The 24,410-nt window shown below is 35.6% G+C and overlaps 1 protein-coding gene across 1 annotated transcript in view; it reads right to left on the bottom strand.

The window, feature by feature from the left end:
• Nucleotides 1–24,410, bottom strand: part of DPH6 (diphthamine biosynthesis 6) — a 229,309-nt gene that overhangs the window by 145,945 nt on the left and 58,954 nt on the right. The window contains exons 6-8 of the mRNA XM_070931353.1: nucleotides 17,875–17,936; nucleotides 10,054–10,148; nucleotides 7,542–7,629 (exon numbers count right to left, since the gene is read on the bottom strand). Of these exons, the coding sequence (XP_070787454.1) occupies nucleotides 7,542–7,629; nucleotides 10,054–10,148; nucleotides 17,875–17,936 (245 nt within the window). The remainder of the gene's footprint in view (nucleotides 1–7,541; nucleotides 7,630–10,053; nucleotides 10,149–17,874; nucleotides 17,937–24,410) is intronic.

Below are 24,410 nucleotides of genomic sequence, written 5' to 3'. Positions count from 1 at the left end.
CCTGTGTCCACGGAGGAGGACGAGCCATAGCTGGGGCCAACGGAAGTTGAGCGGGCAGCCTTGTTGGCTTCGGAGGAATGATTCGGGGAGGAGCTGGACGAGGCAGCCCCGGGTTCCTCGGGCTTGGGATGGCTTGCCAGCAGGGATGAACAGGGGCAGGACAACCGAGGGAGGGGGGAAGAGAGGGCAAGAAGTAGATGAGAAGCGACGGCACTCAGGCGACGAGCAAGGATTGCCCCCTCCTGATCCCCGAACACGGAGAGTGGAGAGAAGGCGGGAACAGTGCAGGCTGACCCGACGACTCAGGAGGAGAGCGCTCTGCCCCTCTCCACAAGGCACACCTGGGGACTAAGACTTAAGGAGACACTGCGGGAAGGGGCACTTGTCAGGAACAAATACTAAATTCATGGATTTTGTGTGCCGCTGCCAACGTCTGGAATTCATGGATTCATTGCCTTGTTCTTTTGCTTCATGGACTCATTGCCTTGTTCCTTGGCTTAGTGGAATTCATTGCCTTGTTCCCTTGCCTAGCTGGACTTTTTTGCCTTGAAGCCATTGTGCTAACAGTGCTTTGCTGGACTACTCAAAGCAAGAGGCTGCTGGAGGTGTGTGTGTGTGTGAGAGAGAGCATTTTGCTCCAGAACTTGCCATAAACATAGGAGCATTTGGGAGAAAGTTGGAGCAATAAAGGGGAGTCTGAATTATCAGCTGATTGTGGTGCCTCCGTGCCTTGACCCGGATCATCACAGGTTCACTCAAGTAGCCTGTTGTGAAGATGTAAAGCCAAGTATCATCATCATTCTGATGATAACTCACCCCAAATTGTCAGATGACCTCCCTAACAGCTTATAAAGATATTAAACAAAGGAGAGAGAACTGAGCCCTCTGACACCCTACGAAGTCGAGGCTGCAGGGTGGACCTCTTCCCTCAATCAACACTGACTGACACCAAATCCAGAAGAAGGAAGACAATCAGCACAACACAGTGATGATTTGTAAGAAATATTTTAAAAGTATGATATTCAATAACTATAAAGAAAAAATTTACACATAAGAAATCTAAAGATAAAAATGATATTTTCATATTGTAATGAAAAAGGCAAGAATAATCTTTTCAATTGTTATGCAAAAATGCATCTTGAAGTCCTAAGATAATGTATTAAACCATAACAGTGAATAAAATGTTATTTTACCTGAGGCACAAGGGCTCATTGTGCTGCCAGAAACAATCTAAAACAAATTTCCAATGAGCCTTTGTAGTTAAACATGAAGAGATTTATTTAAAGAAAATACAATACTGAACAGCAGAAGAGAGCACAGGCACATTATTGAACTAATGCAGGCTAGCCAGAATTGTCAAATGATTATAAAATATTCAGTTGAGAGAATATAAAATTAACACCTGTGAAACATAACTAAGAAAGATGACATGTAGGAACACTGAACTCAACAAGCAGTACACTCAACAAGGACCATTCTTATTTAATTTGGTCCACTCAGATAGGATTTCTATTACAATTATAATAAATTATGAAAAAATATTCCAGTGAACTTTTTCTATACTCCCTAATTTACTTTTTTTATACATTTAGCATCACTTATAATACCTCTCTACACTAACTTTGACCAAGTTTCAGGATTTTTTTTTTAAAAAAATATCTATAAACTAGATGGATCTTTAAAATATTATTTTAAAAACCATATAATGTGAGATAGCCCTATTTATTTATATCACCATGATGAACATTTTTGGTACAAATAAAACATTCTATGTGCATAAAATATGAACACATATTATCCTTTTCCAACATTTAGAAAAATGGAAGAAGGAATATTATAACAAGAAAACATCTAAATCAGTCTTTCTCAACTGTGACAAAAGTTGTGTGAACTTCAGCCCCCAGAATTCCCTAGCTAGCTGTAGAAAAAGAATCAGTCCAGACTGCAAAGTAATTGCAAGGCATCTTGAGGTGCCGTATATATCCAAAGCATAAATATGTACATATTTATTTACAGACATATTTATTTACAAAATATTTACAGACCCCTCGCATCCTGGACATAAACTGTTTCAACTCCTACCCTCAAAATGACGCTATAAAGCACCGCATACCAGAACAACTAAACACAAGAACAGTTTTTTTCCCAAACGCCATCACTCCGCTAAACAAATTCCCTTAACACTGCCAAACTAGTTACTAAATCTGCATTACTATTAATCTTTTCATCATTCCTATCACCCATCTCCTTCCACTTATGACTGTATGTCTGTAACCTTGTTGCTGGTATCCTTAAGATTTATATTGACTGTTTCCCTATGATTATCATTAAGTGTTGACCTTATGATTCTTGATGAATGTATCTTTTCTTTTATGTACACCGAGAGCGTATGCACCAAGACAAATTCCTTGTGTATCCAATCACACTTGGCCAATAAAGAATTCTGTTCTGTTCTGTTCTGTTCTGTTCTGTTCTGTTCTGTTCTTCTATTCTATTCTATTCTATTCTATTCTATTCTATTCTATTCTATTCTATTCTATTCTATTCTATTCTATTCTATAAATGTTCCCTGGGAGAAGTAGCAGCATTGTTCCAAATGTGTACTCAGATGGATATGGCATTTACAATAAAACCCACTCATTCTAAACCTCTCAATTGTAAGATGCTACACAGGAAAGCACAGACAGAACAGATGAAAAAATTCCTCTGTTTCTTTTGAACTAGTATTAGCTAAATTAACCTTCATTCAAGTAATAATTCTTCGTATGTAAGCCTACGAATCCATATCACAAGAATCCAGAGTTTACCCCTCAGGGTATATGCAATGTATAAGCAGTTTAAAAAAAAAATGTTTAAGTATAATATTTCAGTATTACAGGGAATGTTGTAGGCACATGTGTAAACAGGTGCATTTCCATTATTCCTATTATGTGTGCATCTGCCTTAAAAACAAGCATAAAAAATCACTGTGTTTATTTGCCAGGCATATAGCTGACATTAAAAAAAAAAGGACCTACCAATTTTCTCCTTGCTTCCCCATGTGCAGTTTTGACAAGAAGCTCTGAAAACAGTTCTCAAGCCATAAGACTTGGTGGCAATCAACCATATCTTGCAAATCCCAGACTTTATGTGAGCTGGTAACTTGACAAGAATAATTAAATGGCTACGGCTGCATTCCTATTGTAACTGAAGAGTGAGTTAGGAGTGATTGACAGCAGTGGAGTGGAATGGTTAGTAGAGTCCGGGTGAATGACAAGTGAAGAATGTCAGTGGAGAAATGATAGATAAGGGGAGGAGAGACACAAATATGCTTGGCGGGGGAAAAAAGAGAAAAGAGAGTATAGGTAAGAGAACAGTGATTAGGCTAAGCTATTACTTATTACTCATGATCTTATTTGTTTGAGATGGATAAACATATTTATAAGTTTTACCTTTGAAATTGTGAATATATTTTTGTTTGAAGAATTCTAAGTGTGTGCTTATCTCATTCTATGTGCTAGATATATATGTGTATGTGTGAATACATTTATACTATTAAAAAGAGAATCCTTCTCACCCCTATAGGTGGTATGTGTCTTCCTCAATTTCAGGTCTTCTACCAGAGGTCAGGGAAACTGAAGGAAACTCGCTGAATTTGGTACTCAACACATTTTGATGAGAAAATGTTGTCCCAGTATTTATTGTTTGTTACTCAAGTGCAAGCTAGAACTTTTTGGTGTTGTTCCTGGGATCTGTTAGAGCCACTCTCCCAGTTTAGGAGTCACAGCCCCAAGTACTCTTCCCACTACTGGTATCACTTTGGCCTATATATCATGCTTATTTAGATAGTTAGATACACCTCAGTAATAGGTCCTACTGAGGTGAGTGTGGCTTACTCCTGTAAATTAAATCATAAGTGATAAATTATTCTATCCCGGAAACACAAATTACAAATGCTAAATCTATACAATCTCAGCAGCAACTTGCTCTATTTGGCTTGGAAGCTAAGCAGAGGTAGACCTGATTAAAACTTGGATGGGAGACTTCCAGGGAATGTCAAACTTGAAGATAAGGCTGGGTTCTCAAAGCATTCTTGCAAAAAGCCCAAAAATAATAGCCCAATAGCAAACTAATGCTGCCATGAAAACCATATATATTATATCCATAAATTCTACTGACTTCTATCTTTTAAACCTATAAGATTGTAATGTTTGCATTTTAGAATATATGCATACAGTACAGTTTGAGCATACAGATCCACATACACTTATACAAATATAATATCTATGAGTATTCTCTAATGCTCTGGAATGTTAAGAATTCCATTAAGCATAGTAAATATACTGTTTTGACTTTAGGATTCTATTCCTCCACTTTTATTACAGGATTAAATAGTTAAGCAGTTCTTAACATCTGCCTTCAATTGGTGTACAATTAAGTCTGCTTAAATTTCAATGAGTGAACTGTCTTAAAACATGCTTAACCACGTTCTTAGCTTGAAAGCATGGAATACTTTACATAAAATGAGTTAATGCATTTTAATAAGTTAAAAAAACTTTTATTCCTGTTTTAGAAGAATAGAAAGAAAGAAAAGATAAAATGTGCTTCTTGTCAACATGACCAACTTCTTAGTCTTAAGTGATCAAACCTTTAAATAGGGCAACAGGGGGGACAGACATAATTTTATTCTTAAAAAGTAGGGTATGTGAAGTTATAATTTACTCAATTTGTATAGAATAAATAACATAGAACTCATTCATTACTTGACAGAAAATAAATTAATCTGAAAATTGTAATAGGTTTTGCTATGATTCCATCAAAGCACAAAATAAACAATTTTCCTCCTTAATTCTACAAGACATTAACTGTATACACCAAAATCTATATCAGAATTCCATGATGCTTGCTTTTAAAGAATGTGACAGCTTTGTCTACAATGAATTTGAAATATGATTTGCTATAAAACAGCTTGAAACTGTGGGTCTTTCACAAAATCTTAAATATCTACTAAGAAGAGGGAAAGAGCTTCTGAATAGATAAAAGTAAAATCTTGATTCTTATATAAAATATTATGCATTTTAATAAGATTTTTGCCTGATTTATGTAAAGCTTTGTGTTTTTCATTTTCCCTAGCCTGTCACATTGTAGTGATGTATGAAGCATTTTAGCATCAAGTTTGCCATGAGCAATAAAGTCAGTGCCCCTAAGAAATATTAATATATTTCCACTTTTTTATCCTCTCTCCAGGAGTGTTCTTATTCAGTTTATTTGGTTTCACTTCACATAGTCGGCCAGCATAATTTTTAGTCTCACAGTAATATTTTAAAGCTTTGCACAGCTAAACAATATCCTTGTCAAACACGGTACAGTATGTACTAAAAGGCTATATTTGAAAATGAGGAACATGGTCTTGGGACAAAGACAATATTTCCATGAAGAAGCTGAATTTTAAAGACAATGCTAGAGGCAAACACAAAAAAAGGTTCCAATGATAACTATTGTTTTTTCGGGTTCAGATTGCTCCATAAAGTCTTGCAGCTCACAACAAAATCAAGAATTATTCGTGGACAGTCAGAGACACTAAAAATTTGGGAATCAGGAAGCATACTTGGAGTTTTCAGATAATGGCTACAACCACAGAATAACTGATACACAGGTCACAGCAAATTGTGAAATTTCATTTAACAGAAGGCAATTTACAAAACCATGAGCTTGCCCATTATGGTAATAAATCATGATATTTGTAAAGCAAATCATCACACGACCAACCAAATTTTACAACTTTTTTGATTAGTGTCTGAAATGCAGTCATGTGATTGGGGTGGGTGGAGGGGTTTCAACCATCCAAATTTCAAAATCAGATCTTAAATACTTTGGGGGAGATTTGTCATAACTTCAAAGCTGAGTGCTACTTATACAGTTGTCATTGTTGGATAGAATTTCAGTAATAGATATGAATGCTTTGCCTAGGATGTTATTTTTATTCCCAATAATACCAATCATGATGACCGATGTACTATTTAAACAATATCAGAAAGACATTTCTAAATGTATACAAATAGTGTTCAACTTACAGTTCATATAATGACTGTTTAAAGTTACAATGGCATTGAGAAAAGTGACTTATGATTGATCTTCACACGACCATTGTGGCATCCCCATAGTCATGTGATCAATAATCAGGTGGTTGGCAACCACCATGTATTTTATGATTGTTGCAATGTTCCAGGGTCATGTGATCGCCATTTGCAACTTTCTCAGCCATCTTCTGACAAGAAAAGCCAATGGGAAAGTTGGAGTTGCTTAAAGGTTGTAAAATCAGGCATGACACATTTAACAACTGTGTTGCTTAGCACAAGAAATTCTAGTCACAATTACGGTTGTAAATTGAAAACTATCTGTATGGCAAGATAAAAAACAAGAATTAAATATAAATTGTTGCAAGATGCTAAAGAAAGTGGTGGGCTAGGATTACTTGACCTAAAATTGTATTTTCCTTCTCATAAGCAACATTTATCTTTATGGCTTTAACAAGGCTATCTATCCGTCGAGGCCTAAAGACTTGGCTGTTTCAATGACTGGGCTGAGTCTGATTCTTGGGTTATATTATTTACTTATCCTGTTTTAATTGGTTTTTAATTAGGATTTTCTATTATTGTATGTTTTTAATTTGTGTTCGCCACCCTGAGTCCTTTGGAGAAGGGCAGCATATAAATAAATGAAAATAAAATAAATAAATAAATAAATAAAGCTTCCATATTCTCTACAATTCTGTTCAAGAGAGATTGGTGAGTTGATCATATCATTTCACTATTATGCTACTTGCACTAAAAGGTAAAGATTTCCCCTATCCAGTCATTTCCAACTCTAGGGGGCAGTGCTCATTTCCAATTCTTAGCTTAGGGAGCCAACATTGTCCAAAGACCTTTCCATGGTCATGTGGCCATAAACCCAGGTGCACAGAATGCTGTTATCTTCCCACCAAAATGGTACCTATTTATCTACTTGCATTTGCATGCTTTCAAACTGCTAGGTGGGTAGCAGCTGGGGCAAGTAATGGGAGCTCAACCCATTGCACAGCAGTTGGATCTTGAACCCAGGCTGTCAACTTTCCAGTCCTTTACTGATGAGCCATTGCTTCCCTCTACCTGCACTAAAATTATTATCAAATCACATTCTTTTTCTAAACAGAAAATATTGATCCAAATAAATATTCCTACATATGTCTAAGGTGTTTGTACATCTCACTCAAATATATAAGTACACATATACACATGGAGAGAGAGAGAAAGAGGGGGGGAGTAGATAGATAGATAGATCAATTAATTAATCAATCAATCAATCAATCAATCAATCAATCTAACAGTCAGTCTTCTCAAATGATGGCTCTGCTTCAAACACATTCCTGTTTTCCACGAACAATTTCTTAATCATTTGTATTTCAAACAATTTCATTTTTGTTTCCAGATGTATATTAGTAAATGTAAAAACAACACTTCATCCCAATATATAAATAATTATTTGAAGAAAGAAACCCATCATTTTCCTAATGTTGGACTTGCCTTATCTTCCAAATGCAACTTTAACAGGCGGAGATAAGCCACAGGGGCAAATGCATCTGCTGAATGCACAATCACTTCTGATGAGTCCCTATAAAACAAAATTTTAAAAGTGTATTGGAAAAAATATAGTATTGCTGTGTTGCTTTTGAAAGCAAAACAAAACAAAAATAACCCAAAAGTCAATTGGACTTTCATGGGTTTTTTTGCTTCTGTGAAACATTTCACTTCTCATCCAAGAAGCTTCTTCAGTTCTAACTGATTGGTGGGAAATGGAAGGATTTATATTCCTCAAAGACTTTCTTGGTTTTTTTCTTTGAAAACATTTCTAGTGGGTAATGGAAGGATTTATATTGTTCAAAAAATATAAATCCTTTCATTCCCCATTAAAACATTTTCAAAGAAAAAAAAAACCTAGAAAGTTTAGGACAATCATGACTTGGATGATTAAGAATCTCCATAAACAAAAGAAAAATAAATAATCAGATGTATCATAGATTCATAATATAAGAATTATACTACTTTGATGCTCTCTGAGCTTGCTTGTTTTCTTGCAGACGTTTCATTAACCAAATTAGGTAACATCATCAGTGCTCTGATCATCAGTGATGATCAGTGCTCTGATACACTGATGATGTTACCTAGTTTGGGTAATGAAACGTCTGCAAGAAAACAAGCAAGCTCAGAGAGCATCAAGGACCTCTCATGTCAACCCTCAGCTACAAACATTCTCCTTTCTTAGTAATTATATTAACCACTTATGACATTAAATCAGTTTCAATTGGGGCTGGTTTTAATAAGTAACAGTTGCAAATGACTACAGTCTTTCCTCCTAATAATGTGAATGGGTGCCACTTATACCATCCAGGGCAGATGGAACTTCTGTTTGGAACATAAAGTAAAGGGATGGGGATTTGGAGTCCAAAGGAAAGGCATTGGGTATCACCACAAAGAACCATGTCTTTATGGAAAATATCTGCCTTACCTGAGAAGGCAGTTCATACCCACCAGAGGTTTTCATTGAAGAATTTTAGCACTATGTGTGAAATGGCCTCCTTGAAAAATAAATGGATTTAATGAATGAAATAAATTATTTTATTCATTTGGAATAAAATAGAAGTGAAGCTGAACTCAAAGGATTTGTACTCAATCTTGATTCAAATGAGAATTTATGAGCATTATACTAAAATAACTTTATAGGAAAAAAAACCCTAGGAAATCTGGAAATACTCATTACATAGCTAACAGCAAGATTTGGTGAGTTAACATATTTTAAAGCTCAACGTTCCCCAACTTGGTGACCTCCAGATAAATTGGAACATACATAATCTCCAAACAATGTACTTATGACTATACTGGGCCCGGGGTACTTGCAGGACCACCTCCTACCGGCCTCCCACCGACCAGTCCGCTCACATAGGGCTGCCCTCCTGCAGGTGCCGTCAGCCAGACAATGTCGGCTGGCGACCCCCAGGATGAGGGCGTTCTCTGTGGCCGCACCGACCCTCTGGAATGGGTTACCCACCGGGCTCCAGACGGCCCCTGACCTCTGCACTTTGCATTCTATATGCTTCGGAGTATGATTATTTATTTACATATTATTTATGAGACAGTGCAGTTGATGCATTCAGTCAGAAACATTTCCTACATTTATTAGGAAGGTAATTTTCTTCTTGAAATATTCTACGTCTCAGATAATTTTGTCAAACTGTATCTACCTGGGGTTACTCCCAAGTGGGACATTTGGAGTCTAGAAACAAATTATCCTTCTTCACTGCAGTTATTGATCTGAACATGGGATAAACCAGAAACTGTAAATTCAGATGAAAGGGGTTTCATTGAAATATTTTCCTTAATACATTCAGCCTAACTTCTTTACCATAATTATATTGACAAACCTACATAGTTATAATAAATTTTCCTATAAATTTATACATACATTTAAAGAATATATAGAAAAAAAGATAACTCGGGGCAAACTGAAAAGGTTCAAAACATTAGCATTCCAAAGCGTCCTTCAGCAATTCAAGCAAAATGTTTAGTATGATCATTCTAAGCTGCTAATATTAAAATGGTAAAAAAAGGGGGAAGGAAGGGTGGGAGGGAGGAAGGGAGGGAGAATGAGAGAGAAAAGGGAAATAGAGTTAATGGAACCTACAGGCTACTGATGTGGCAGTTTATCAAATGTAGCTGTAATGAAAGATAAATATTACTGGCAATTCGCACTTCATGAAAGGATAAAAGTGTCAGTGTGTAGGTACCAGTTTTACTGCAGGCCATAATCAGCAAGTAAACGAAAGTGCAAATGTCTAAAAAGTTTATAGCTTTCTATGAAGGCCCCATCTTGTCAGGCATTGATTTAGGTTAGTGGAGGGCTTTGCCAGTGTTAAACAAAGTGGGTATTTGTGAACTTAGAGGACATATTCTGCTGCTGCCAAGAAAAGTGGCCTAAAGCTAAATATTAGTATGGTCCCAGTGCTAACATTTAAAGAAAAGAGAAGACATAGGTCCTTACACAACGATTTTCTTCTTAAACAGAGGACAATCCAATGTGAATGTTTCATATTCTCCCCCTTCTCCACAGATATGGACTCCATACTTCTGAGAAAGCTGAAAAATGAAGAAAATGCTTTCAGGAATGGTACAAAGAGTTCTTATAAACTGAATTTAAATGAATTCAATTTACCCAGAATACATCAAAGGAATACAGTACAATTCAAAAAGACAAAACCAACAGATAAGGGGGAAAAAATAAAGGAAAAAAAAACTGGCAAGCCTAACTAAAAACACAAACCAAATGCAGCTTCAACATTAAAAAGATGTATCACCCAAACTTGCGAGGAACTCTAACCACTCTAAGCCTGGGAGAACAGCCAGGTTTTAAGAACTTCTTGAACACTATCAGGGTTTGGGGGGAGGGGATAGGGGGACGGGAGGGGATTTCTCTGGATTTCAGGAAGAACTTCATTCCAGAGGCAGGGGCTGTAAAAAACAAAGTGAGAAATATGCCAGAATGTGCAGTACTGAAAGGTATATTATAGTGCTAACAGCATATTAAGGTTTGTATGACTGAAATGTACACATCTATATTGAAAAATCAGTCCCTCTTTGTTAAATGAGACTTGATCAAATCAATGAAACAACCATAGGATGGCAACTTATATTATTCCTAAAACAGGATGCTGATTCTATTTTCAATTCAATCCTCATCTAAGTATGATAAATATTTTCAGTTGAAGAGTGGCAACGAGTGCTATTATTTCAAGATGCTGTTATTTCTACATCAAACAAGCAAGTTGGGTGTCAGGTCTCAAAGTTGTCAGAAAATTATAGCAACTGAGGTAGCCCCATTTATTCACTTTCAGAGTTGGTACAAGTATCATGTCTCAATCACAGGTCTCTAGAACTCTTGATCTTTACAATGCTACCAATAGGCTACTGAAATCAACGTGCAAATCCTTATTCAACACACAATTCAGCTATATTACTATCAAATATAGTTCTACACCAGATCAAGAATCCAGGTGCACTGGACTAGGCACAACACAGATACAAAAGTGAGAAAAAACTCACATAATGTTCAGATAACAATTATTGCATAAATTATGAATGATAATCCCCAAATTTATTGATGGTTCATCAATAATACAGACAATGGGAAACTGGCCAATCTGAGCTGTTTGATATGCATCATGTCTTTCTATCAAACCTAGTCTTTCATAGTCTTCAGAGAATTTCTTGACACTGCTAGCATCAACAAAGGACTAGCTGACTGAAGTGGCATAACAATATTAAATTATTAAGGGAGATCTAATACAAATGGCCAATGGAAAGCCACCAGAGGATTATTTGTTGGGTCCTTGGTGGTCTCTGAGTCTGATTTTTTTCTTACAGACATTTAATTGCCAGACTAGACTATACCATCACCAGATTTTATGTCAAGAAACTCACATTTGAGAAGCACTCCATAAATGGGGTTTAATTCTAATATGTCGGTGTACCATTTGTCAAGCTTCTAAGAATTATGTAGCAATTTTAACCCTAGTTTGATCTAAAATGTCTAGAGCTTCCTAACTGACACTGAACTGCATTTACCTACAGTATGTCCTGTGAAATTAATGAATTTTCATTCATGTCTCCTGGCAGCCTGTTGATGCTTGTTGATGCATTCTGCCAATCTTCTATCTGCTTTTCTTACTCCCTTCTCAGAGTCTGTACACTGTAGGTTGCAAATGACTTCTGGATTAATAATAGTTTCTACTTGAAATATTTCATAAGTCTGATTTTTTTGCATATCGGAATCCCATTTTTTTTTTGCCCTTGTCCTGTGGTTCCTGATTCATCCGACAAATTAGGCAGGAAAGAACTAAAGCTTCCTTTGTTTGTTTATTCAATTTGTATGGCTGCCTGTTTTAGCAAGTGACTGTGGGCAATGAACAATCTTAAAATAAATTAAGAAACAAACTATCATTATATATACAAAAATTAAAATACACTGCAGCTAAGAAGGATGTCACAATCAATGGTTGTTAACACAACTAAGAGATGGGACCCGTCACCGACTCGAGGCCGGGTACAGATAGTTGCTAATTTAAATGCCTTTCTAAAAGACATCAAGGTGCCTCCTTCTTTAGTAGGCCATTATTATGCATCTACTTTAGAAGCCTTCCCTGCATCCATCATAGATGGGAAATTATAGTCCAATCTCCTGCTGGGTAAAGTGACTGAGAGAGTAGTGAATTCTAAACTGTACAAAGTCCAGGATATTTAATTGAAAGAAAAAAATATACCCAGACTTAATTCTTGTATTTGATTTTAATCAAACAGTTGATTTAAGGTATATTTAAGAAGCTTCTTTTCATTTTTCTCACTTTCAGTATTTTATTTAGGAAAACATGTATATATACTCAAATGAAGATATTATCTGTCATATAATAGAATCATGTCTATTAACACATTTTGGATGGCTAGGTGAATACATATAAATATATACATGTATGTATATATGTATTTTTATATGTATAAGTATATATGTATTTTTATTCAAGCATAGATCAAATTATCTTTTCGAGTCCTGGATTATCAGACATTTTCCTTTCAATGAGCAAATATCTCTTTGCCTAAATTTCTTTGTCTAAAAATAACCAAACTTTCTTTTAATCAAGCTTTCACTTCCAAAGGTTACGCTGCTGGCAAAAAGTATAGCTCCACCTGTCAGAAGCTGCTGTAAAGTTCTTGCAAGACATATCTATCAAGAATAATTAATGCTGATGCAGCAAGGACGGCTAATTTACAAAGCAGTTAGTTAAAACAACTATTCTTCCTCTTTCCAAAATTACTCTTGGAAAGCTGCTAGAAATGGAAACCATTCCTGGGAGAAGTGGCTACAAAATGTAGCTTTATTTGGAACAAAATATATGATTGTTCTTCCTCACTGAAGCATCCATTAAGCACTTCCCAATAAGAAAAAGAATATTTACAAGTTTCCTAAAATTATTTATTCTAATAATGCCTTTTTGGTGCCACAAATCTTCCTAGACCTCAAGATCAAACACTTTAGAGTTCCCACTGGTGTTATAACTGCTTGGAGTGGAATATCTTAGCTTCCTGTTGCTGGAAGTTCTTCCAAATTAACTGCAGGCAACATATCCATACAATGAGATGTGCCTGCTTCTGAAGGTACAGTGAGTGAACTATTTGAACTCCAGACAAATCTCCAGTAAACAATCAGGAAAAGAACAAGGAACTTTTGACCTTTTTAGTATAGCTACTACAGTTAACATACTGACCACAGTTCAAGGTTATTCTAAAACAAAAGCAATAGTTTCCAGTCTCTTTTATGGACATGCCAGATGAGAACAGAGTCAGCCTTGTCAAAATAAAGCATGGTGTGTGTGTGTGTGTGTGTGTGTGTGTGTGTGAGAGAGAGAGAGAGAGAGAGAGAGAGAGAGAGAGAGAGAGAGAGAGAGAGAGAGAGAGAGAGAGAGAGAGAGAGAGAGAGAGAGAGAGAGAGGAGAGTGAATGAGTATGGTGCATAAATAAATTATAAAGTTTAAATATAGCCCATTATAACTAGGACACAATGATTTGTCCTTTTCATTTAAAAAAAAAATTGTATAAATGCATCTATGTTTTAAGGCAGAGGTCCCCAACCCCCAGGCTGCGGCCCACTACTAGGCCATGAGCCATTCAGAACTGGGCCATGGAAGTGGTAGACGAGCACACACATGTGCACATTCCCACTTGCGTGAGCAGCAGACAAGTATCTATGCTCCAGTTGTGTAAGTGGCAAGTGTGTGTGCCCGCCGCTCATGCAAATAGAGCTCTTCGCACGCGTGTGCTTGCCAGACACTCGCACGGAATTATCCCTTCTCCCCCCACCCCACCTATCTGTAAAGCCGGAAAGATTGGGGAACTCTGTCTTAAGGAATAACAGCATGCTCTGGCTATCAGTAGAAAAATCTCAGAACAAATAAAACTTTTTATATGCTTATTAATGATCAGGCGTATAAATAATCTGTTATGGAAAAAGTGTGAGAAACAATAGCTTCCAGTCTTTTTTGTATAATCACAATGGATTAAAAAAAAAGACAATACCTAAAATTTAATATGAGTCATTCTTAGTACAAATATGAATGAGTTTAGCGTGATGTACATAATGGTCACTGAGAGTCAAAAATAACTTGATGGGGCATAATCAATCAAACAATGACATACAACTGGTGCTCTGGAAGGCAGCAAAAGATTAGAAGCTTTACAATGGTCAGATTCAAATTATTTAAGGTAGAAGAAAATGTAAATACTGGATGAGGGTGGATCTAGCAATTTTCCCCAGGGGAAGGGTAGTTGTAAAATATAGCTGAATCCAAAAAGTGTAGATTCCCAATAGCCAATGTACCTACTTCAACCTTCAAAACTCTCAGCTATGGTAATTCTGACTTGGGAATTCTGAAAATTGAAGTCCACACATTTGGAAGGTGACAGATATGGGAAACACTGTTCTAAAAAAAATCAAAGAAGGCTACAGACAGCAGCACAGTAGTTTAATATTGTGAATGCTGCCCTTAGAATTTTAAGATATAAATTTAATTTTACATCTTAAAGGCAGTGTTGGTCTTCAGATAAAGCTTTGTCATCTAGAATTTTCTAGATTCAAGTTGTCAAAAATCTGAAGACTGGAATCTGCAAGTTTATATGTAATTATTTGGATTATATTGTTTTAAATAAAGAGGGGATTAAGATATTGAGCTACTAGATCTTGCCTATAACAAATGTCTAAAAAAGCATTTGGCCAATTTCTTTCTGATACTGCTATCTCTCTCCCTCTCACAATCTCTCTCTCACACACAAACCACCCCCTGACAACATTCAAAGAAAATATTTTTAGAACTATAGCCTTTACTTTCTCTGCAGCTGGTGTTTATGCTTCAGTTTCACTAAGTTATAAAGTTAGCTAAATATCTAGTAAAATATTTATGTATGCTGACATTTACTGGGAAACACAAACCCAACCAAAATAAGAATTTATTGAGCAATGTTCTTTAACACTGCTGTAGTTTTGGCCTCCAACTGTCATGGTTCAACCATGACAAAATGCATGAAAAGCAAAATAATATGAGGAAAAAGAAATATTTCTACCTTTAGAAGGTTGCAAAAATATGTGACTTTAAAAGCTCACATGGATCTGATCCCAGCTTTCATGTGTCTGACTATGCATGGATGTTTGTGGGTTTGCGAGGACAGTGCAACGATTTTCTGTAACACGTGATAAAAGTGAGTGACAAATCATTGAAAAAGATATACAGAAAGTCCTCAACTTATCACCACAATTGAGCCCAAAAATTCCACTGCTAAGCAAGACAGTTGTTAAGTGAGTTTTGCCCCATTTTATGACTTTCCCTGCTGCAGTTGTTAAGTGAATCACTGCAATTGGTTAGTTAGTAACACGGTTATGTTACTAGCAACAATGGGGTACAACAGCTTCCCCATTGACTTTGTTTCTCAGAAGGTCACAAAAGGTGATCACACCTTAGAACACTGTAACCATCATAATACGTGCCAGTTGCCAAGCGTCTTTTGATCATGTGACCATGAGAATGCTGCAATAGTTATATGAAAAATGGTCATAAATCACTTGTTAGTGCCTTTGTAACTTTAGAATAGAATAGAATAGAATAACAGAGTTGGAAGTACCTTGAAGGTCTCCTAGTCCAACCCCCAGCTTAGGCAGGAAACCCTATACCATTTCAGACAAATGGTTATCCAATTTCTTCTTTAAAACTTCCAGTGTTGGAGCATTTACAACTCCTGGAAGCAAGTTGTTCCAGTGATTAATTGTAACTGTCAGGACATTTCTCCTTAGTTCTAGGTTGCTTCTCTCCTTGATTAGTTTCCACCCATCGCATCTTTTCCTGCCCTCAGGTGCTTTGAATGGTCACTAAAAAAATGGTTGTAAGTCAAGGACTACTTATAATATAACTACAATATACAACATAATGCTTATACACATAATTCTTGTTTAGCAATTGCATCATTTAGCATTCTTTTGTAGTTACAATGATGATGAAAAAGTAACATCAAGACCAATCCTCACATTTATGACCTTTGCAAGTCTGTAAAGCAAAGGAAAGCTGAAATGGGCCTGGTGGCTCAGCAGACTGATAGCATTGTGATTAACACCAGTGTCTGCAATTACTGTAAGTTCGAATCTCACCAGGCTCAAGGTTGACTCAGCTTCCATCCTTTCTAAGGTAGGTAAATTGAGGACCCAGTTTGTAGGGGTAATAAGCTGACTTTGTATAAATATACAAAAGTATGAAGGCTATTGCTTAACGCATTGTAAGCCGCCCTGAGTCTCCGGAGAAGGGCGGCATATAAATCAAATTAAAAAAAAAAAAGTACATAAGTACAGTCACAGTTTCACTTATCAATTGTTTCGCTTAACAATCAAGTTGCTAGTTCCAATCATGGTCACTAAACAAAGGCTACCTGTGCAGGAAGAAAAAAGTGTGCTGACTCCACCTCAAAATGGCTGCTGACAAGTAGGAAGTTTTCAATAAGGGCCTGGTGGCTCAGCAGACTAAAAGCATTGTGATTAACACCAGTGTCTGCAATTACTGTAAGTTCGAATCTCACCAGGCTCAAGGTTGACTCAGCCTTCCATCCTTTCTAAGGTAAAATGAGGACCCAGTTTGTGGGGGCAATAAGCTGACTTTGTATAAACATACAAAAGTATGAAGGGTATTGCTTAACGCATTGTAAGCCGCCCTGAGTCTCCGGAGAAGGGCGGCATATAAATCAAATTTTAAAAAAATAATAATAAGAGGAAACAAACTAAATCAAAAACTAAATTGACACATTAAAGTTTGTCTCAATGCAAGAAAATCTCCATTATTCAGAAATCTATTAATAATAAATATTAAGAAGTAGAACCAACTCATAATAATTGTCAGATTCAAGAAATGAGACTGATTAAATATATTTTATGTAGCAAACTTTGTATTCTGAAATTTCATATTCCGCTTCATCTTATTCCTGAAAAATAGTGGTTTTTGTATTTGTTTGATATATTGAAAGATCAAATTCAGAATGCATTATATTCTTTATCTTCCCACAGTGTTAAGCCTGAAAAAAGGTGCAGCTGTCTTAAGAATGTATTAAATGTAATGGGTTAACTAAGAATCTTTTTCCAGAGTTATGCAAAAGCTGTATAAAAATAATATTTCAATGAATACAGCAGGCAGCATTTGAATGATGTCTGGAACATTTCTTCCAAATCATTCCAGAAGTATGTGGAGCCCTAGTATTTTCTCACTAAAAGGTTATGTAAAAATTCCCCTTGAGTCCAAGTCAGTTCTTGGCAATTCTTACCAAAATACGCATTCCTTTTAGAATTTTTTACCATTATAAAGAAAAATAGTAAGCCGCATCCAATCATTGCCACATTAAGAATATGAAGACAAGGAGTCACCATTATGCTTTACTAATTAAAACTTTATTAACTTCAGTAGGTCTATTTTAAGCATGATTGCTGAAGAAAATCTATGAGATTGCTAAGAAGTGACACTGACCTGATGGCACATAATCAATCAATCAATTTTAAGCATGAATCCAAACTTTATTTTTAATCAACTGTTCTCAAAGAAATAGATTACATGTAATTTGTTGATTAGGAAAACTATACATATAGATTATAATATATATATATATATATATATATATTCAGTTTGCTAAATTTGACCTAATGTTTTCTTTCTAAACTTGCATTCTTTTGTGCACAGGAAATTTATTATTTTGAAGCACCATATATTTAATGTATACTTTCAATAATACTTACTTTCAAAAGATAAGGTTCCATTTCATCCAATGTTTTTCCTAGATGTTTATCTGGATCTAAACCTGTCAAAAGGTTTAAATGTATTTTAGAGAACAAAGTACTGTTTGGGTGTCACAGTTTACTCTTTTTTTAACATTTTAAAACAAACTATTAAAAAAAACCTAATTCCTGTTTACCAAAAATAACTTTGGGGAAACAAAGTTGTCCTTAGCCAGAACATATTCTCTTACTTTCTTTGAACTGCTGATTTTTATCTTGGGCAAAAATAAGTTCGTTTCCTTTGCCCTGTGCACCGAGTGGAAAGTATATTGTTTTAGTGCTTACTTTCAAATAAATATTATAAAATAGAAAGCAAATTATAATGTACATATTATGATGAAGAAACACTCAGCTGAACTTGACAACTCTATAACATATATTAAAGGTATCACCCTACACAGCTTTCTAAGGCTAAATTGGATTATTGATAAACTTACAATTATTACTAAAGCTATTTCTCTTCTCAGTCCAGCCATTTCTTTTATTTTTTATAATATAATTTTATTGAAGTTATTTAAGTATAAAAGATATAAATGAAAATGAAAATAATGGGAAAAGAAAAAAAGTGAAGTATGTGATAAAGGGACAAAAGGGGGAAAAAGCATTAATTTCCTACGCTTTTCAATGCAGAAGAATGAACATAATAATGTTACAACTTCATTTTTTTACTTTGTATATTCAGTATATGCTAGACATTTCTATAACAAAACAAAAAGTCTAATCAGTAAATCCCAAAAGTTTCATTTTTTTTTCTATCTCAAAATTTTTCTAGCACAAAATCCAGAAGCAGTTTCCAGATACAAATAAAATTAAATGTATTCTTTTCTTTAATTAAAGCAGTTAATTTGGCCATCTCTGCTAGTTCCATCAGTTTCTTCAGTTTTTCCAACTGTTCTTCCATTGTGGGAATTAATATATATTTTCACTTTTGTGCCGTTATCAACATGTTTAACAACATTCCATTTTTTCCCCAAGTCCTTTGTCCATTAAATACAGAAGAAAAGTCTATGGTTTAATTTACATATTTATTTGTATATTCACGCCACCAAGGGGACGCAGCAACTATCGTAAGTGTGAAAAACGGTCATAAATCTCTTTTTTCAGTGCCGTTGTAATTTGAACAGCTACTAAAGGAACTGTTGTAAGTCGAGGACTACCTGTACTTCCTGTTTCTTATAGAAACTGCAATACAAGTGGTAAAAAGATTTTTAATAAGGTTGTTGTCTGTTATTACATAGCAGCTTCTTGAATTTTCTCTATCCTTTTCTCTTTCTTTTCTCAGTTTATATTCCAATAATCTTCCTGCTTTATTTACAAATTCAAAATGTCTCTGTTTCACATAATTTCTAATTCTCAAACTGTTAACACAGGCAGCTGTTGACAAAGCAATTCAATTTGGTGTAAAATTTGGTGCATTTCGCAGTTCAATCTCTTAACTTTTAATTTCATCCAGTTTCTTTTACATCTTTCCCTGGGATTTCTTTTTATTGTATGAAATAATCTTTCATAACCTCTTTGCTGGCATCTCAGACAGTCATTAGTAGTAGTTTATTGACTGATTAGTTTTACCATCTTATCAATAAAATAGACAGTCATCAGATCAGTCAATTTGTCCAAATTATTGTTAAAATGTTTAATTTCTTTTTACAATGCTTTACAATCATCTCTTTTTGTAAAGTAGAATCATTCAATCTTCAGCTAAAATTCAAAATCTTTTTTTCTGAGGAGCAAAATTTGTATTGTGATCTGAGAATGGTTTGGTCAAAATACAAACTTCTGAGATTTTATTTGTGAGATTTTAATAATCCATATCAATTCTTGAGAATGATTTATTTTGCTCTCCCCAGCCATTTCTTGAACACTTTCTTAGGCCCAAGCTAGACATAATAATATGCAAGTAGATAATATGCATATACATATCTTTTTCACATAAATACTATAGCAGCATCAGAAAATATTGATCATACTTTAAACAATGAAAGACTTCTCACTGCCATGGGAAAAGTATTAAATTTATTCCTCTAAACCTATTTATTTTTCAAGGTTAACCTTCACTGATTCAAATTCTCATAAAAAGCAGACAGAAATTATATGCACCATTTTTACTGCTGCAAAACATAGCTCATTATTCTTGTAGGACTTATACTGCAATACATTCTAGGTAAACTCTGTAAACTCTAGGCAAAATGTACTGGATTTTAAATGCCATCAATCAGCTTGACTGGGCCAATGAGAAATGGAGTCCAGTTATTTGGGGGAAGTTACAGATTTCCAATCCCAATTATAAAGTTGCAGTCGAAACCTACACTTGACTTTCACACGAAGCATCTGCCCACCTCTTCTACAATGAAAATTCCAAACCACATGTTTCTTTATTCAGTGTTTATTTCTTCTAATGGCAAAAGGCCAAATATTTTTGGAACATTTATTAGTACCGGTAATATATGGAATCAAAACTTCCTTTTGTTTTTGTTCCCACTTTTGGTACTTAGCAACAGGCTGTTCCACCTTCCTATATCTTTTCTGGTTCTTTGATATACTTCAAGGATATCCTTTCATTTTTTTTTCCTTTCTGTGGTATTAATTTTAGATTAAAAAGCATGATGTATTTTTACTATTCTCTTCTAAAACACATTTGTCGGGAGATGATATTATTTGTGGACCGAAGTCTACAAACAACACATAGCATTGCTATTGGATATTGTGTCCTTTAAATGATAATTATTCAAGCATAAAGTTTAATTTTGTTCACTGTGCCCAACTGTTCCAAACATGTATTTTCAAAAGGATCTATGAACAATTATTGATAATTTGATAAAATATACTGACGAGTATTCTCTTGATCAGGATCTTAATACCAAGATCACATTGCATTTTCCAAATGTGAAGTCACTGGGGATAAGGAAAAGAAACTTGGATGGGTGGATAAACCTACAACAAGCCCAAGCTGTAGAAAACTCCATGCAGAATTAAGAAATTAATTAGGAGGAAGAATCATAATTTGCTGTGCTGACATCTATTTTACTTGACTTGCATGTATCTAGAAGAAGCAATTATGATTCAATTAAAATATTCAGTTTTATTACTTTAGTGGCTGACCTTGAAGTTAATGCCTATTTTATTTAATTGCATCATCTATGAATAAATGTTAACCCTAGCATGTTATGCCCCATTATTTTTAGTGCATTTTTCAATTCTCTGACTGAATTATATTCGTCAATTAATATCTACCGTGAAGAAAGCAACCAATGTTTTATTTCTTGGAAAATACTCTTAACAAATGATAGGAAAAGCATCTTGAGAGGTTTTTAATAACATCACGTAAAATGAACTGGACTAACTTCACAACGTCTGTGCTCTAGAATTTTAATGCAAAGTTAGTGTGTGCTGCTAGATGTTGCATAATGAGTCTGAAATCATATTTATATAGTAAAGTATAAAAATCTAGACTGATAAATATTTTAATTGGAATATATTTCTATCTTCTAATAGCATCATTGCTAAAAAATATTTCAGTAGGTTCATACATCTGTTAGCACAGTGGTACCTTGGTATTCCACTGCTTTGAAACTCATCAAATTTGGTACTTAACACATTTTGATGAAAAAATTTTGTCCTGGTATTTGTTGTCTGTTTGGTAGTCAATGCACAAGTTAGAATTTGACTGGCTACCCCTTCCAGTCAAAGCAAAGGATGACACGTTAGTAGGTTTTCCTCTGTGTACATCTCCTGGTGGTCTTAGCTTTGGGGGTCATTGTGTGTATTTCTGTGCTTCTTTTCTCATCAGTACAGGTAACGTGAAGTTTTTATTTTTATTTAATATATGTATTTATTATTTTCTATGTTTATTTCTCATGTAAAGTAATGTTGTAAAACCCTCTCTTTTTAAATGTTGCCCTAAAACGTGCATTGTCTTTTGTTTGGGAACACATTACATTTATTTACATTGTTTCTTATGGGAAAATTTTATTTGGTACTCATTGTTTTTGGTACTCATCACATTTCTCGGAACCAATTAACGATAAGTACTGAGGTACCACTGTAATACAGTTAAAAATACATATCTATCTAGATATTTTGGATGCTATGGTAAAACACATGAGAGTTAGAGTAATAACTACAGAATAATCTACAAGTATACACAACAATAAGCTTAAGCATGATAAAAAGTATACAGTTATGGTTATAGTAAACAAAATCATTCAAATTATATTTTTGTGCTTATTTCAATGACCTTGCTTTCTTTGGCACAGCATATAAGGGAGAAATAATTGGATTTTTTCTTAATTATTTTAAAGATTTTAAAATTATCTTAAAATGAAAGCTAGAAATAAAATAATAAAATGTCCATATGACACCATTCTAACTATGACAACATTCCAGTTTAACTAAGATTGAATCAGTAGATAAGACATTGGAGACTTTTAGGTTGTGTAACAGTGGGTAGTCTTTATTTCCTATTCTAGACCAAAAATTTCCACAGATCTTAAGACCACAGTTAATTGAACAAAAAATATTTTGGAATTGTTGGAACATTGTGCATGAATGTGTTGAGAAAAGGGATGAGCAAACATTGTTGTGTTGGAGATATAAAGAAAAATATGTTTAAATATATATTGTGATCTCCAAAACTGCTGCATCTTAGAAGTAGTAATTGCATATACCAGGGGTGTCAAACCGGTCTGTGGGGTGCTTAGATCTGCCCTGCAGGACCACCCTGGAAACAGTGAAAGACTGGCCCAAGGTGCTTCTGCCAGTGAAAATGGAGCTTGGGAGCCTGTTTTTGCTGGCAGATGGTTACAGGAGGCTATCGCAGCCGAAAACAGAGCTCGGGAGCCTGTTTTCTCTGGCAGAATATTCGTGCCATCACATGCGCCCCCAACACAAATGATGTCGAGCTGGCCATGCCCACCCTGGCCATGCCCAATTCCCCCTCCCAAGGTCAAACACAACCCTGATGCGGCCCTCAATGAAATCGAGTTTGACACTCCTGGCATATACTATCTTGTCTTTGAGAAGGATTTTAATATTTCAGATGTTCACATTCTACCTAATGCACAGAAATTAATGACTGGGCAATAGAAATACAGTCAGGTCCAGAAATATTGGGACATCGACACAATTCTAACATCTTTGGCTCTATACACCACCACAATGGAGTTGGAATGAAACAAACACAATGTGCTTTAACTGCAGACTATCAGCTTTAATTTAAGGGTATGTACATCCAACTCAGGTGAACGGTGTAGGACTTACAGCAGTTTGCATATGTGCCTCCCACTTGTTAAGGGACCAAAAGTAATGGGACAGAATAATAATCATAAATCAAACTTTCCCTTCTTAATACTTGGTTGCAAATCCTTTGCAGTCAATCACAGCCTGAAGTCTGGAACGCATAGACATCACCAGATGCTGGGTTTCATCCCTGGTGATGCTCTGCCAGGCCTCTATTGCAACTGTCTTCAGTTCCTGATTGTTCTTGGGGCATTTTCCCTTCAGTTTTGTCTTCAGCAAGTGAAATGCATGCTCAATGGGATTCAGGTCAGGTGATTGACTTGGCCATTGCATAACATTCCACTTCTGTCCCTTCAAAAACTCTTTGGTTGCTTTTGCAGTATGCTTTGGGTCATTGTCCATCTTCATTGTGAAGCGCCGTCCAATGGGTTCTGCAGCATTTGGCTGAATGTGAGCAGATAATATTGCCCGAAACACTTCAGAATTCATCCTGCTGCTTTTGTCAGCAGTCACATCATCAATAAATACAAGAGAACCAGTTCCATTGCCAGCCATACATGCCCACGCCATGACACTACCACCACGCTTCACTGATGAGGTGGTATGCTTAGGACCATGAGCAATTCCTTTCCTTCTCCATATTCTTCTCTTCTCATCACTCTGGTACAAGTTGATCTTGATCTCATCTGTCCATAGGATCTTGTTCCAGAACTGTGAAGGCTTTGTTAGATGTTGTTTGGCAAACTCTAATCTGGCCTTCCTGTTTTTGAGGCTCACCAATGGTTTACATCTTGTGGTGAACCCTCTGTATTCACTCTGGTGAAGTCTTCTCTTGATTGTTGACTTTGACACACATACACCTACCTCCAGGAGAGTGTTCTTGATCTGGCCAACTGTTGTGAAGGGTGTTTTCTTCACCAGGGAAATAATTCTTCGGTCATCCACCACACTTGTTTTCCGTGGTCTCCCAGGTCTTTTGGTGTTGCTGAGCTCACCGGTGCATTCCTTCTTTTTGAGAATGTTTCAAACAGTTGTTTTGGCCATGCCCAATGTTCTTGCTATCTCTCTGATGGGTTTGTTTTGTTTCTTCAGCCTAATGATGGCTTGCTTCACTGATAGTGACAGCTCTTTGGATCTCATCTTGAGAGTTGACAGCAACAGATTCCAAATGCAAATAGCACACTTGAAATGAACTCTGGGCCTTTTATCTGCACATTGTAATTGGGGTAATGAGGGAATATCACACACCTGGCCATGGAACA

This window comes from Pituophis catenifer, unplaced genomic scaffold, assembly GCF_029215685.1.
Source record: "Pituophis catenifer annectens isolate HBS135680 unplaced genomic scaffold, rPitCat1.0.hap2 SCAF_1, whole genome shotgun sequence".
Classification (NCBI taxonomy): Eukaryota; Metazoa; Chordata; class Lepidosauria; order Squamata; family Colubridae; genus Pituophis; species Pituophis catenifer.
The sequence above is the reverse complement of the archived record's forward strand: the minus strand, read 5'-3'. Positions and strand labels throughout refer to the sequence as shown.